A 16,152-nucleotide genomic window follows, 5' to 3' on the forward strand; every position below is an offset into this window, starting at 1 on the left:
AGACATTTTTCCTACGAAAGAAATGCATGCTGTCTTTGGTGCCTAATAGTGATCAATTCAAACAAAATAACCACCATCACCACCCATAGAACCTGCATCTGATACTGAATTCTGAACACTGCTAAAAATAATAATAATAATAAACAAAGCTATATAGATATAAATTTTGTGATCACTTATAGAATTTATATGAAAAGAAAGAAGAAAATTTATCCATCAGGCTGGAAACCATTGTCAAAACGAATCTATTTTTCCTTTTTTTCCCCCTTTCTTTCTTGCTTTTTTCCCAATTTTTTCTAGGTGCTCTAAAATGGACAAAAACAAGAAAGGTAGGAGCTTCATATTATAAGTTTAAAACACAAGTTTAACAACAGCCTAATGCCTTTATTAGAGTTTTGGAATCAGCATCAGCATGAGGGAAAATAGCGTTGAAAAGGATTTTTCAGGTTGTTTCAACCATCCCTTTTTACCTCATTTCAGCAAAACTGCCTTAAAGAATTTCACATTAAAAATACATTCTATTTTTGAACACATCCAGATAAGGAGATTTCTCTACCTCACTTGATATCCCATTTCAACGACTGTCACTCAGGAAAGTTTTCCTTAGATACCTCTCCTAAATCTGGTCATGTTATTTAAATTATTTTCTGTTTATTTTATTCTTAATAAAGATTGGAAGATTAGTGGTATTCATTCTCTCCATGATAATTCATCTTACAATAATTTCCAAAGTTCTGTTTAATCCTTTACAAGACATTTTCACATACATTATCTATTTAATATGAAACAATCCTATCATTAGTTTCATTTCACACGTGAGGAAATTCAGGCTTAGAGAATAAAGAAATTTACTCTCAGGGGGAAATGTGACACCCCCAAAGTTACTCAGCTATTCAATCCTTGGGCTCAAATTCAACTACCAACTACTAATTCATCTTTCTCCAGGTTAGCTAACAACCCCTTCTCCATGGTAAAGCCCAAAGGAAGAAAGGACGGGCTTTAGGGTTTGCTTATACAGAGGACCCTTGTCATTCTATTGCCTAAATTGATGGTGTACTTTTGCAGTAGGTATCTGTGATCAGTACCAGCATCATTCCCATCTTCCTCTAACTGTACCCAAATTTCCATCAGGAAATGTCTATCAAGTTTCCCAGCCTTTCCCTGTCCAAAGAGCTGGCACAGAACCCAGGGTGCATGAATCAGACACATTTTCTCAGTAATCTGAATTTTGAATGGTGTGACAGAAACTGAAAATTGTCAGAGTTCGTCCATTCCACAGACCAGTTCCGCAGATGTGCCCTGGTTTCCAAAAACTAGTCCTTAAGTTTCCCCTCAATTCTGAGTGATGCCACATTCCCATAAAACTATTTTTCTCTACTTCAGTTAACCAGTGTTGGCTTCTGTTGCTTTCATTTCAGACAGACTCTTCAGGGATATATATATGTACTTATCTGTTCTGCCTTGATTGTATGTTTAGTATTCAGGTGGGAAATATTATATTGGCATTTTGCAAGCAAAAAAAAAAAAAATTCCCTGATGTTGGAAAAAGTAATACAATAATTTGTTATCCTAATTGATCAAAAACAGGAATAAATTGGCAAGTTCTCCAGAATCTTGGCTACATTTTTCTTTTGGCAAAGGAAAGATAGTTTCTGAGATCTTAGATTTTTCAGGAAGTACAGAAAATTCCAAAAGCTGTAAACATGTTTAAGGAGGCAATTTCTCTGTGACAAATCCCTTCTGAGAACAGCCCCTCCGCCCCAGGTAAAAGAGAACAACAGGGGTCAGCCCTGAAAACACCTTTCACCTCTGGCTAGTTCATCAAAGGTAGCCGCAGCCTAGGCACTAAGTAAGCCCTGGTCTTTAGGACTTTCAAGTCTGAAAGGAGGAAGTAGAACAAAAGAGAAGGTGGCATTGCTACTTAACATTACCGCATGGCCAACTGGTACTCTTCATTACTGTGTTGAGTTCAATGGATGAAAAGTATCGTATCAGATGCTTTTCTCTTTCCCAGGTTGGTAAGGGGGAGCGAAGGCATATTGATACCTGTGAAATTGCCTAAGAATATCTCGCTTTCAGAGTTCACAGAAATTATAAATCAACCATAAAGGGACATCATTTGTTATCTAGAGTAATCTGCTCAATAGGTACATCTCTAATAAGCTTTCTATATTTGTGGCATGTTGTGAAGAAGACAAAGAATCATAAGAAGCTTGCTTACTGTAAGATACTTTGCAACCTGACTGGGAAAATAGTCATGTGTATACGAAATAACTAACAACAGGCAATGAAGGAAGAATGCCAGTTGACAGATAACGAACAATAAGTAAAAATCTAGGGCTTCAAGCCTTGTGATCTACTGTCCCAAGGTGTAATTAAAGAGTGTCCCTTAGCCATGTTAACACAGAGGCTTTATATTAAGAGCCGATTTTAGCATCAAAGCAAAGAATAATCAGAAGAGAACTGTCTTTTTAAAGATAGAAAATCATAAAATAACCGTGATGAAACTCCTTTCTTTTGGAAAGTAAGAAATGACAGAGAAATCTCATAGTCCAATCCTTGTACCCAGTGGAGGCTCACATGCATCTTTTGCTTAAACCAACTGATAAATATTTAATCCCTCTTATCATCATCTATCAATAGTTATAGCTAGGAAACAGGCAACATAATACTCAGGAGTAAACAAACCCTACCTCACAGTATATTCAGAAGAAGCCCTAAAAGGTATGTGTTCTCTCACTTAGGCTGAATCTAAGCAGTTCCCCTAAAAATATTACTTGTTTGGCAAAGAAGGTCTAAAAGTAGTACAGACAGAGGAAAGAATTAAGCTTTTTTTTTTTGGTTAAAGTTTACAATTTTATTGGTTCTATACTGGCAATGCCGGGAGCACAGACTGAGGTTTACGAAAGGCATGTGATGGCAGACCCTCACATGGCCCAGAGACTGTGACCCGGATTCCCCTGACCACTGCGTGCCCCCCACCTCCACATACCCCCACCCCCACCCCCAGTGACCCAGAAGAACCCGCAATTCAATGCAAAGCAAAGGAAATGCCAATATTTTAGTGGAGCATTCTCATAGTTAGAACCAACTCCATAGCAAACGAAAATGTGAAAAATTTCAGTTAAGACCAGGCCATATAATTTGTAAGGTGCATCTATAAAGTATATGAGCCCTGAAGCAAGTATAAAGTTATGTTTGGACTATTGGAAAGCATTTGTTTTTGTTTATGCTACCATTTATAGACTATGGTCAACGTAGAAAGTAATTAGGTTAAAGGAAGCCTTTTTTAAAAAATACTAAATGTTTATTTTAAATCATAATGGCGCTAAATAATATAAATCAGAATATCTGCTTCTAAGTAACTGCTAATAAAATACAAACCAAATTCTTTCAACAATTCCTTTCAACTAAGAAATACAAAGATGGATCTGTTACATGCTTTATTTTCAAGGGGTTTAGCATTCAGAGAAACAAAACCAAAACCCAAATCACCATAATTTACATGTTAGACAATTATGAACATCTCCATTATGGGTTATGTTAAAGGCAAGTGGAATTGCTTAGTACCAAGGGGTGGGGTGGGGGTGAGAGGTTGTTAGTGATGACCTCTTAGAGAAAGTAACTTAGTTGAACACAAAGGAGAGGACATTACTTCTCTTTATAAGCATTAACAAAGGCAAGGAGTGGGTAAAGCTCAGGAAGTTCAAGGATAAAGCAAGGGAAAAGTGACACTTTTGAATAGGTGTATGTAGAGAAAACAAATGTGAAAGTAATAATACTACAAATTAAAGGGGGTTAAACATATTAAGGAATTCACATAAATATCACTATATTAGACAGTAACCAAGAGACAAGGGATGCTTTCACAGGATAACTACACCTGAGAAAAACCCTTATTATAATCTTCTGATTATAATAATCTATTGATTTACAACTGAAGAGTATTCAATCAGTAAAGTCCAATTAACTATATTTGATGCACACAGCTCAAACGTACATCATTAAACCTTCGTTAGTGTGTTATGTGAATAACATAAATTTCACCCCACCTTCTACATCCATGTAACTGCATCATAATTGATCTTATATGAAAATATGACACCAAGGCAAGATTCTGAACGTTTGTTTTGGATCATCCAAGAATTATGAGTTTTTACTCAAATTTAAGTTAAATTATTACATAATATTATATTATTATTACATTATATTATATAAACTGGCAATATGTATATGAGATATATATCTATATCACACATAGAACTCAGTCAGAATTCATCAGATCATCCTATTATCAGCCAACTGAAGAATGGGAAAACTGTTGGTATTAAAGAAAAAAAACTCCAACAGAATTTTCTCACACTTAAAAGGAAGCATTCATGCCTTATTACACTGAGATTTCTTAGGGGAAAAAGAAAACCCTGATACTTTTAAGTTCAGAGTGCTTAGATGCCCAAACAATCTCGTCTGGTTAAGTTATATATTCCAGACTGATAAACCTGCCCAGCTCTTTTTCAATTCTGAGGGTAAAAGCAGAAAGGATTGTTTCTGGAGATACTTTCTTGCCATCACACACACACACACACACACACACACACAAAGCCAGTTAATTTCAAGGAACTGTCCAAGAAAAAGAAATGTCTGACTTTATGATGAGCAGAAAATTTAGAAACTTCTGGATGGTGAAAAAAATGGAGATACAAGAATTATTTTATTTTATCTAATTTCTTTCTTTCCTTTTTTTTTAGTTTAGTGTCAATTGATGAGTCACACTGGGCATGCCAACTTCTTGCTATTACCTATTACTCTTGGTGGGTGGAAATATCCTTTACAGTTGAACATCAAGAGTTCTGATGGATCTCCCTAAAATAACTATCTCTGAGAATGTAGCATTTTTGTCAACAAAAGGTGAGACTTTACCAGCTTACTGTAAGATCAACACCTATAAGCCTCAGGAACAGAGATTGCATCCATCAGTAGACTTCCTGATTAACAGGAATGGAGGAAAGCAGATTATAAAGATGTTATCACGGATTCTGAACCATTCTCTCCCCTCAGGACAGGTGCCTCTGCACGGGCAGTCGGTTCCTGGGTACAGGCCCAGCACCTGTCCGTGGGCTTCTTGCAGGAAAACTGCAGTGTAAACTCATACATGGAGCCACCCCACAATGCACCGTGCTTGTCTTGGTGCCCTGTCTGTACGAACTTTACAGGGTGAGCAATAGCAGCATTTGTTTTCACTTGGAACACTAGTTTTCTATTTCAACTAAAGAAATACTGATGGATATTAGAAAAGTTTTATTTAAAATAAAAAGCTGAAAGTTAAGATTTTTTTCCTAGCACTTGTGATTTTAGAAGTTTCCATTACTTTTCTATATGGCAGAGAAAACTGTTTTGAAAGATTATTAGATGTGTCATACGGGCCTATTCTGAAATAAAATTAAGACCATGGTACTACTCAAAAGAAGTCACAGTGCCAAAATTAAACTGGACATTATGGTCTGTAGCTATTTTTGTTTTTTTCAACGAGGCATAAAGGGTGAGAGTTTGAAGCAAGGCTGCCACATCTTCTCTGAATTCCCTCATTTAAATTCATATTGCACCTAAAACTGTCTTCTTAATGTAAAGTGCTCCCATATATTTACTGTTGAACAGGCAAACATGTCTTCTGTGGATGTCACTAAGAAAACAACCTCTTATTTGTACAGGTGTTACTTTAAAGATTAAAGAGAAAAAAATTTTTATTAAACAACTTATTGGTCATTAAAAGTCCCATTGAGGAGAAGATGAAAAATACACAGTTCAAAAAACCCACTATGTATTCCAGACACTGTAGAGAGACCCTTTGTACTGTGGGCTGCTTTGTCAATGGCACACGTGAAGAGCCACCCTACCTTGTTGTGCTCGTACTTGTAGGGGATCTTGAGCGTATCCATGGCTCTGATCATAGCCTGCATGGCTGTGAAGATATTCTGATACACCAGCTTAGTGAAGCCCCTTTTGTCTTCATCCGAGTATCCAGACCCGTGGATGATTCTCATCTGCTTGATAAACGTACTCTTGCCACTCTCTCCTGTCCCTGAAAAATGGACAATAACAGCGCATCAGACCACAGCACCTCCTCACAGCCTCCCAGATAACTAAACTAGAAGTGGTGGCATGGACTGGACCACCCCGGAGAGCTGCTGGGAGGAGCATCCCGAAAGGACAGTATCCTCGGAGAAGAAATGCCACCCACAGGGAATCCTTAGTCAAATCAATCATAGGGATGGTCTGGGAATCAGTGGAGGGGGATAGAACAGCATTATGCATGTGATTAATCCCACTCCAGGAGTTGCTTGGGAACAGCTGAGATGGAAAAGTTTATGTTGTATATATATATATATATATATGTTTCTACAATTTAAAAACTGAGAAAGACTAAGGAGACAATGACAATTAAATGTAATACGGGATCATGGACTTGACCTAACAAGGGAGAGAAAATGCCCAGAGGATATTCTTGGGACATATGAATAAAACTGGAATGTAGACTACAAGGTTTTTATCAATGTTAAGTTTCTTGAATTTGACAACTATACTTAAGGTTGCTATAGAAGTGAACATCCTTGTTCTTAGGAAATATATACAAAAGTATTAGGTAGAAAGGAGCATGATGCATACAATGTACTTTCACATGCTTAAGAAAGAGAGAAAGACAGAGAGAGGAAGGGAGGGAGGGAGGGAGGAAGAAAGGAAGGAAGGATGGATAGACAGAATGGCACAGTAAATGTGGCAAAGTGTTAAAAGCTGGTGGATCTGGGTATCAAAGGGGCAAGTTATCTTGAGTTCTCTGTATGGGCTTCCTACCATTTTTGCAACTGTCCTGTAAGTTTGAAATTATTTCAAAATAAAACATTTTTTTTTAATAGGGATGCAATTCCATTTCAAAGGAAGATTAGCATCCTCCCCACCCCCCCAAAAACAACAACACAAAAAACAAACAATTCATCACTTATTTGGAAACCACTCAGCATGGAACTTCGACAGTGAATTGCAATCATGTATTTTATTAGATACACAATAAAAACAGCATCTTTTAAACACAATACTTTATATAACAAACAAAGCCCTTTTCCTTGTTGAATATTTGAAACACTTTAAATGGGCTGTTTAGCCAGGATTTGGATCTGGAAATGACAATTCAGCTACACAAGTGCTGTTCAGAGAGAGATGAGATAAAAACAAAATTTCTAGACATTTTCTCTTACTTTAAGTTGGGGTATACAGAGAGCCTAATATCATGACCAAACAAGAATCAGTATCATTTGTCTAGACAGAAAGTATCAACTGTATTTCTAGGAGTTTTGGTAGGTTGAATTATTTTAAGGCATCAACTAACTCAGGAAAGCCACAGTGACTCTTCTTCCTTTGGTCCATTCTTGTCTAATAACAAGATGCAGAAATTTCTTTTTATTGGATTTTGCATCTTTGATGTCTCATTTTTTCCTTCTTCAATATTCCTTTTGTTACCACAAGCCTGAAGCCTAACAGAGCTAGAAATGTCTGTGAGGAGGAAAGATGAAGAGATGAGATCATCTCACTGGGATTCACAAATTATTTCTTCCACACTAATTAAAACTTCTAGCTTTCATTTGTAAAACTATAAATCTAAAGAACTTGATTTTTCTAAATGTAAGTGGCCTTTTCTTTTTGTATGTCATCTCATTTCTGATTGATATTTCTCACTTACTTTCAAATTTCTCTGAGAGTTCCAAAACAACAAATGTCCTTGTCTTTCCCCAAAATGTAGATAAATAAAAGTATCTATGCGGATATTAAATGTGGAAGAATAGACTAAAACACAGGATGACTTCATGACCAGTGCTGTACTACTGTTTGCTTTCTACAAGGGGGAGGGAGGGGGGAAAGGATGGAGAATACGACATCTGCCCTAATTTCATATTTTTTCCTCTGGTGGTTGGATTTCATTACTATCTTTATAAGCAATCACCAGAAATTCAAATAAGTACTACAGTTTTCATAGAAGCAGTCTTAAAGGACTACAGACGTCCTGGTAAACAAAGAACCCTCACACAGTTACGATGAAAGATGATTTCTAACCCCAAACTTGTGCTGTAACTGATTCTTTTATTTTTTTCTATTACTTTTAATAAAGTGATCTGGAATTCCTTGAAATATAGATTTAACTCCACAATGTGAATACTAGCAGCCCGTTGCACAAGGATTACTCTGAAGAATTTAAAATGATTATTTTAGAATCTTAATCATGAATGCTGGAGAAACAAACGAAGTACCTAAATAGTGGAATTTTTAGTAGAAATAAAGCTTTGAAATTGTTTCTCATTAATCCAACAATTTATAGACACTAATATCTTGAATGTCCCAAGCAATTAAAAGTACTCAGGAAGAAAATCCAGACTGTTTCCTTGTTGATTATCCCTACCCAAAGCTTGCTCTGAGCCCAACTATAGACATAATCATTGAATCAGAACTCTGCCAGCTCTTTCCACAGCAAAAGCAGAGGACATCTTAATATGTGAGGCTGATGGTGTGAGTAAGGAGAGGAGGAAAGATTACTGGTAAGGCCCTCTCTTTCTCTTCGATAGTTTGAAGCTTTTATATATTTACTGCCCAGCCCCTGACCCTATTTTTTTAAATAAATAAATAAAGTAGCATATGAAGTATAAACTACACTGGCTGGGTTTCATTTACATCAGGTTAGGCAAAGGCAGTCAAGCATTCATCATGTTCTTAGGATCTAGTCAACAAGCCTCGCTGGGCATATCCGTGTGCTGGATTTCATGCTGAAGCCAACTCCAAGTAGGGGAACAATATGGAATGAGGGGAGAAAAATTAAGAGGAAAGAAAAAAAGAATCCACAGATCAACTCCAAAGCAGGCTGTTTTCCCAATGATCCACCCTCACCCAGAGATCCTGTCTCTACCTTCTCTGTCTTGCCCCCAGCAGGCTGCACTGTAAGGATTTCAACAGCTCCCCTGTCCTCAGTCCCTTGCTTGAGTTTAGCCAATAGGAGACACCAGGAGGCGACCAGAGAGTAAAAGAATGGCAAGGGGTATTTATTTCCCCAGGTCCCTCCCTGCAGGGCACCACAGCTGTGCTGTCCTTCCTCCCCCACCCCCCACCTCCCAGCTCCTGCTGGGTGGCCTTCTCCATAGCTCTGTCTAGGTTTCTGGAATCTACAGTTCCCTTCCCTGCCTAGTTTTTACTGGTCCCATTACTACATTCACCCTTACTGGCTACCTACATGGGGCACTCACCCCTATAAACAGTCCCTTTCTATAACTTCCCTAGGTCACCCAGTTCAAATGTGCCATGTGTCTCCTGCTGAGCCACTCACAGGTGCAAAAACCAAAAGGAAAGCAGGGGGCTTAACAAGACAGAGGACAGAAAGGACAACCGAAAGCAGGGTGTACCCTCCTTTCTCTATAAACTTATTGCTAAGGTGCTATCCAGCTTATCAGGTGCTGTCTGTTCACTCACTCTCACGGCACTTTTCTGGAGACCTATTATAAAGATGAAGAAATGAGTGTCAACATCAACCAGCCAAGAAATGATAGAGCCAAACCAAAATCCAGGGTCCTGCCTCTCCCACAAAATACTGAGAGATAAAGTACTTACCCCCAGCATGTGCACACACACACGCACACATGTGCATGCAAACACACACTTAAGACTCACAGACAGGGGAAACAGTTGTCTCCACCCGAATATACCTTCTCTTGTAAAAAAAAAAATTTGTGTTCCATCCTTTCTACTTCGCAAAGTACTCTGAAATGCATTGTCATTTGTCCTCTTGGAACTCTGTGCCATAGATACCTTTACTTCAAAGTAAAGGAAAGAAGGGCGTGGAGAGCTAGCATACCTGAGATGTATGGCTGCAACAGGTCAGGGCTGAAGCCCAGGTCTCCAGATGCCCAGCCCAGACTTGTCACACCTTCACAATCCCATAGCTAAGCAGAAACCAGGGTAATTAACTCGTACTGTTCACATTCTAAAAATGTCTCAATCTGGTTTTGACCACCCCCAATTTTTATCCATCTAACCTAATTTTTAATTTCTGAATGCTACTTCAATTAATGAGACCATTTTGAATCCTGCTGCTATCTTTCAACTGATTTGCCATCCCTTCCACATACCTCCCATGAATTCAATCCCTCCCAAATTGAATTCCTTATGAATTCAATGCAAAAACTTTGATTTTGTTATGTAAATGCAGCAATCAAGGTGAAGGCAAAACTTCAGGTAAGGAAACATCTGTGATGCAAATACTCTAGGTAGAATGATAAAAGTAGTAATGTATTATTCAGTATTAAAATTGGATTCAGCAAGAAAAGAAAGTATATGGATTAAAACATCAACCGAGCAAAAAACTCAGCTTTTTTTGTTCTAAGATAGTTTGATCATGGAGACAAATGAACTATTGTTACCAAATGTTTTAAGCCAAATTTCATGTGTCCTCCTCCTATTTTTGTTGAATTATGCAATATTCTCAGAGTTTTCAATGGTCATTGTAACAATCTACTCATGATTATTATGAAAAAAATTTAGTACAATAAAAAAGAAAACAGCTGTTCCCAATTTACATAATACAATGTACAATGTTTTTCCTAAGGCCACATGAAAAGTAGAGTCTTCACAATTCATTATCTCTAAAACAGACTTTTCTACCAGTAGACAGTTTTTCTAGACCAATGGTTAAAAAAAAAAATCTAACATTCAATCCTTACATGAAATGCCTTGGGGGGGAAGCAGATATTTTTGCTAATCTGAATATTCTCCAATCAAGTCATTTTTAAAACACATACCAAACACACAGGAGTATGAGCCCCAAATAACTGGTGCTTTCTCTTTCAATGCTGTCTATGAATACTGCTAAAAAAATTTCCCCAGGAAAGTTATTTATACCGTTTTAGGCAAGTATTCTGCCTTTTCTTATCTCAACTCATCCAAACACACAGAAATGAGACAACTTGAGAATTATGTTATTAAAAAGGCCACTTCATCCAACATGCATAGCTGGCTTTGAGAGAGACTTAATTTTCTTCTTCCCTATGCATTGGATCAGGATAGAACAAAGAGAGCGGTTCTTAGTTGATTTCACTTCTCCTTCCAACAGAACAAACATCAAACATACACTTAATATCCTACTATGGAGTGTTTTACTTTGTAAGCTGTTTCTCACACCAACCCCCACCTGCTTTTTCACACACACACAGACACACACAGACACATACACACATAATTTACTGCCTCCAGTTTAGGCTTGGCCAAGATTTTTTCAATAAAAGAAGGTTCCCATATAAAGGGTCTGCCACAAATTTATATTTACTCTATGTATCCTATTCATATAAGCATTTATACTGATCATTTTGCTGATTTGCACAATGTAATATGCTAATACTTCTTTCCAATTAGTTTCTAATGGCAGAACAATTTTTCTTCTACTACACCCTACAGGAGATGACAGTTTAAAAATCCAAGAATACATTAACTTCTTAATAGTAATGAATTAGTTTTTATTGTTGAAAGAAATCATGAACTCATTTGTCCTTTCTCTCTCACTTAAATTGGATTCCTAAACCACTCCCTTATTAGAAGAGCTAAGAAATCAGTCCCCACATTTACAAGTATTCCTAAGTGTCCTAAAAACATCAGTTACTATGTCACTGCTCTAAAGAACACTGGTGTTTCCAATTTCCATGCAATGGCCTTGAGAAGCAGTCACTCAGCACTGCATTATCAGCTACTCAGAGGGTCCACCTGATTCACTCCCTTTATCATGAAAAGGAGCCAGAAAACAGACCTTAGCAAGACCTTTTACCAAGGAAGACTCACACCATTTCCACTTTTTTTAGATTCCCAAGAAAATGAAGATATGTCAAAACAGAATTACAAAAACACTATTATTTAAAGTTTTATAATGAATATATTCATTTCTCCCTGCCATTGCCTTTCATGACTGTATTTAAGGATATTGTCAAACCAGCAGAAGTCAACATCTGAAGCCCTTAATGAATGTGAAGGCACAGGTGAAATGCCCCCTGCCCTATGGTTCTTGATTGGCCAGCTCCCTGATAAAGATTCACTAAGAACAAAACCAAAAGCTCGTGGAGTTGGATTATAACTCAAGTAGCTGCATTTATTAAGGTCCATTGCATCCTCGATCTTGAAGGTGGACCTTATAAAATTTATTTTTTTTAATGGCAAAGCTAAGCCTACTTAGATTTATGCCTAAGAGTTAGCCCCAGACAACCTTTTTTGTTGTTCAGATGTGGCTGCTCTCTCTAAGCCAAACTGCAAATAAACTCACTACCCTCCCTCACTATGTGGGACATGACTCCCAGGGCTGTAAGTCTGCCTGGCAATGTGGGACATGACTCCCAGGGATGAGCCTGGCCCTGGCAGCGTGGGATTGAGAATGCCTTCTTGACCAAAACAGGGATGAAAAATGAAACAAAATTTTCATTTTTTTGAATCTGCTGTGGCTAAGAGATTTCAAATAAAGCAGAGAGGTCATTCTGAAGGTTACTCTATGCAAGCTTCTACCAGCTATTCACAAATTGCCACAATATGCCAAGCCCCAATCAATAATATTCCTGAAAACCCTAAAGAATACCCTAGGCTCTATCTAAGACTCTATAAAAGTTGTACTTAGTAAGTTTATTTTTTCAGAAACTTACAGGCTCCAGATCGCTCCATGCCAGATAAGCCCTAAAACCCAGAATTACCAGTCTGTCCAAGAATATCAATCCGTTTCATTCCTCTACACCCTAATGTCAATACCCCTTTCTAGCACAAAGAAGTTAGGATGATCATTGCTCAGATATCCCTTAAGATTGAGAGAATGATCAAATGAGAAAAAGGAGTTGTAACTGAGAAGCACCATAGCTGAATCTGGGCTACTTCCATATAAACTTGGATAAAGTAGAATCAGAAATTTTAAGGAGGAATTTTGACCCACATGCAACATTGTCAACGCACACCTGCAAAGAATTAACAGCGCTGCGATAAAAGTTATTTAATAACACTGCGTTAAAACACAGTCCACGTGTCGTCCACATTCCAGACTACATATATTTTAAGATACATGTATTCTGCCTGCTGCACATTTTCTTCCACTTAGGTTGGTACCTTACACTGAAGAGTTCTAAAATACCAAAGTCCCAATGATTACCTTTGCTTAGAAGACTGCCCCTTGAGGGTAATGGTTGGATATATTTTCCCTTCTCCCCAGCAGGGTCTTGCAAAAGGTATTAGGCAAATTTTTAAATGTCACATAGAAATTAACTAAATTCAGCGTCACCAACTGTGAATGGAAATGAATAGTATGGGTGAGTTAGCTTAATTGGGTCAATCAATAATAACTAATCTGGATAACTGGGGGGGCTGGGTAGGGAGACAGGCAAAATGCATTGAAAATTCAAACATTTATTGAAAATATTTGAAAGGTCATCTAGTCCTGGGCTTCCCCAAGTGCCGTAATCCTCCCAGAAGAAGCACTTGGTAGTGCTCTAAGTAACTCAAAGGCACAAAAGCCTTTTCTCGGGATGTCAATTTTACCACAGAGCATCCATGCTAAACATCTGTGTATTAACAACTAACAGCAGTTGGTTGTACAGCCTTCTGAATATATTAAATATCTTTAAAATATCCACCTTAAAACTGTAGATTCTATGCCTTGTAAATTATATCTCAATTTAAAAAATACTTGCAAAATTAACATCAGTATAGTCTGAAGAACAGGAAATTTACATAAATTTTCATGCTCAAACATTTTCCACAGGTTACATTGAGCTAACCTTCCCAATTCCTCTATCCTTTGCCCCTCTGCCCCCAGGAGTGAGTGTTTGCTCTCTTCTGCTCCTTGGTATATGCCAAAGAAAAAGGCTGAGAAGCCTGGAACTCACTTATTTTACGTAGGGAAGGAAGTGACTGGTTCGAGGACTGAGCTGGTTGACAATTAATGAGGACCATGATGTACTAGAATCTCCCAGTATTCTTCATCTTGTACCCTCACACACTTTCTTTTTATAAAATATTTTCCCTATTTTTTAGAATTATAAACATTTGTTATAGAAATGTTGAAAAGAAAAATTCTAAAAATTGTTGAAATTTGAAGATCTTTGGTATATTTCTTTCCAGTCTCCTTTTCTAGGCAAATGTTCTTTTTCTGTTCTGGTTGCTTTTTATAAAACTAGAATAATACCATGCTGTTATTTTTCACTTAAAAATAACAATATTGAATGCTATTCCATGACATTAATTACTTTGCAAAACTAATTAATCATGGTTGCCTGAAAGGCCATCAAAATGATGTGGTAATTTTTTAAAATTCACCTATTATCATACATTTTGAGTATTTCTAACTTTTCACTTTTATAAATAAAGCTCTGATAAAGATCTCTGAACAAACATCTCTGCCTGAATCACTACTTATTTCCTTAGGAGAGCATCACAGAAATGCAGTTAGGTCCAACTTTTGCAAAGGCTCTGGCAATATCCTTGTGGCAGCAGCCGATTCATCCTTTAGAGCCTTTCTCACCACATTTTTATCAACACTACATTTTTTACAAACCTTTAGATGTGAAATCAAAAATAAATCTTCATTTTAAATTCACATCTTTAATTATTTGTGAAAAGAAACATGTTTCAGACTTTCTTATCCATTTTTATTTCTTCCATGAACTTGTCTATAGTTTTTATATTTAAGGACAATCAGTTTTTCTTACTGATTATTCAGAACAATTTATATGATAAAACAAAATTAATCCTTGGCTACAAATATTTCCCCAATTTGTCATTTTCTTCCAATTTGGTATGTAATTTTTAAATTTGTACTTAGTCAACTCATCTGCATTTTCCTTTGTGACTTCTGGTATTGGTCCCAAATGTATATATTCTATTCTAACTTTTGTGGGTTTTTTGTTTTGCTTTTGCTTTATTTTTTTTTTTACACTTAAGTAATCTATCTATACTTTATTTTAATGCGTGGTTGGCAGTGAATTTTTTATAACTCAAAAAACTTTTTTCTTCCAAATCACTTTATTTTGAGGTTATGTTGCCACAGGCCAAATACTTCTAAATTTAATGGTGTATCTGACCCCAACAGATGGGTTTTTCCACATATCCTGCAGTGCTCCCAAAAGGTGACCAAACAAATATATAGAATGTACTGAGTCTCCTAAGGTATCTATCTCAGTGACACATTCATTCTGCTCCATCTTTACCTTCTTCCCTACATAAACAGCAGACAAGCATTTCCAATCTTAAATGTTAGCCTTTGCTCATTACGCATTTATGGTAGGCTCCTTTCCAGAGCAGAAGGGAAAATGTATCAGGATGTTAAGAATCCTGTTTGATCTTTGTCCCACCTTGTCAGGCTACATCTACCAGGTAAGTTATCCTGCACATGCTACCTGTCCCCGTTCCTCCTGCTTTATGGCAGTGACTGTGAGTTACCTGTTCCCTCCAATCCTGCTTCCTCAAGTGTAAGTGCCACTACCTACTTTACAGCTCTGCTGGGAATTTCCAATCCAAGTGAAGTACAGTGCCTTGTACAGAGTAAGAACTCAATAAATACTAGCTATAATTGACAGAGGAAAATCACATGCATAAAGTCTGATACAGGGCTTGGGAAAGTGAAACCCAAAACACTCAGTAATCAAGGTGTCTTTTAATGCAATACTTTTAAAAATCAAAATTAATGTGAATTACTGATTATATATGTAGAACGGAATGATCATATGTTAAGAATGTTTGTGTTTCTTGCATTATTCTGTTTTAAATTTAAAAATTAATAAAAAAAATTTAAAAACAAACCAAAAAATCAAAATTAATACCAACAAAGTCATGAGAAACAAAACTATCACAATTTTAAACAAATATAGGACAAGTAATCATAGGACAAGTAATCATGTTGTCTGAGTCATATTGGGGCCAGAGACAAAAGGAAAAATGAGCTTAAGAAAGCTTTCTTAAATTTTATACTTGAGACAAGTGTTTCATGGCCTTACCCTAATTTCCACCCTGATTCTAACATCCCACTCTCCCAAGGAACTGAGACAAACATCTCCAGTGCTTCAATTTTTAAAGCCACAGCATTTGGAGATTTTTAAGTTGAATCATTTA

At 36.9% G+C, this 16,152-nt stretch overlaps 1 protein-coding gene across 3 annotated transcripts in view; it reads right to left on the reverse strand.

Moving 5' to 3' along the window:
- GNAQ (G protein subunit alpha q) overlaps positions 1 to 16,152 on the reverse strand; it is a 326,720-nt gene that overhangs the window by 203,663 nt on the left and 106,905 nt on the right. For all 3 annotated transcript variants that reach the window (XM_077148480.1, XM_077148478.1, XM_077148479.1), the window contains exon 2: positions 5,895 to 6,079. In XM_077148480.1, coding sequence (XP_077004595.1) covers positions 5,895 to 6,041 — 147 coding nt within the window. In that variant the 5' untranslated portion in view covers positions 6,042 to 6,079. The remainder of the gene's footprint in view (positions 1 to 5,894; positions 6,080 to 16,152) is intronic.

This window comes from Tamandua tetradactyla, chromosome 2 (genome assembly GCF_023851605.1).
Source record: "Tamandua tetradactyla isolate mTamTet1 chromosome 2, mTamTet1.pri, whole genome shotgun sequence".
Taxonomy (NCBI): Eukaryota; Metazoa; Chordata; class Mammalia; order Pilosa; family Myrmecophagidae; genus Tamandua; species Tamandua tetradactyla.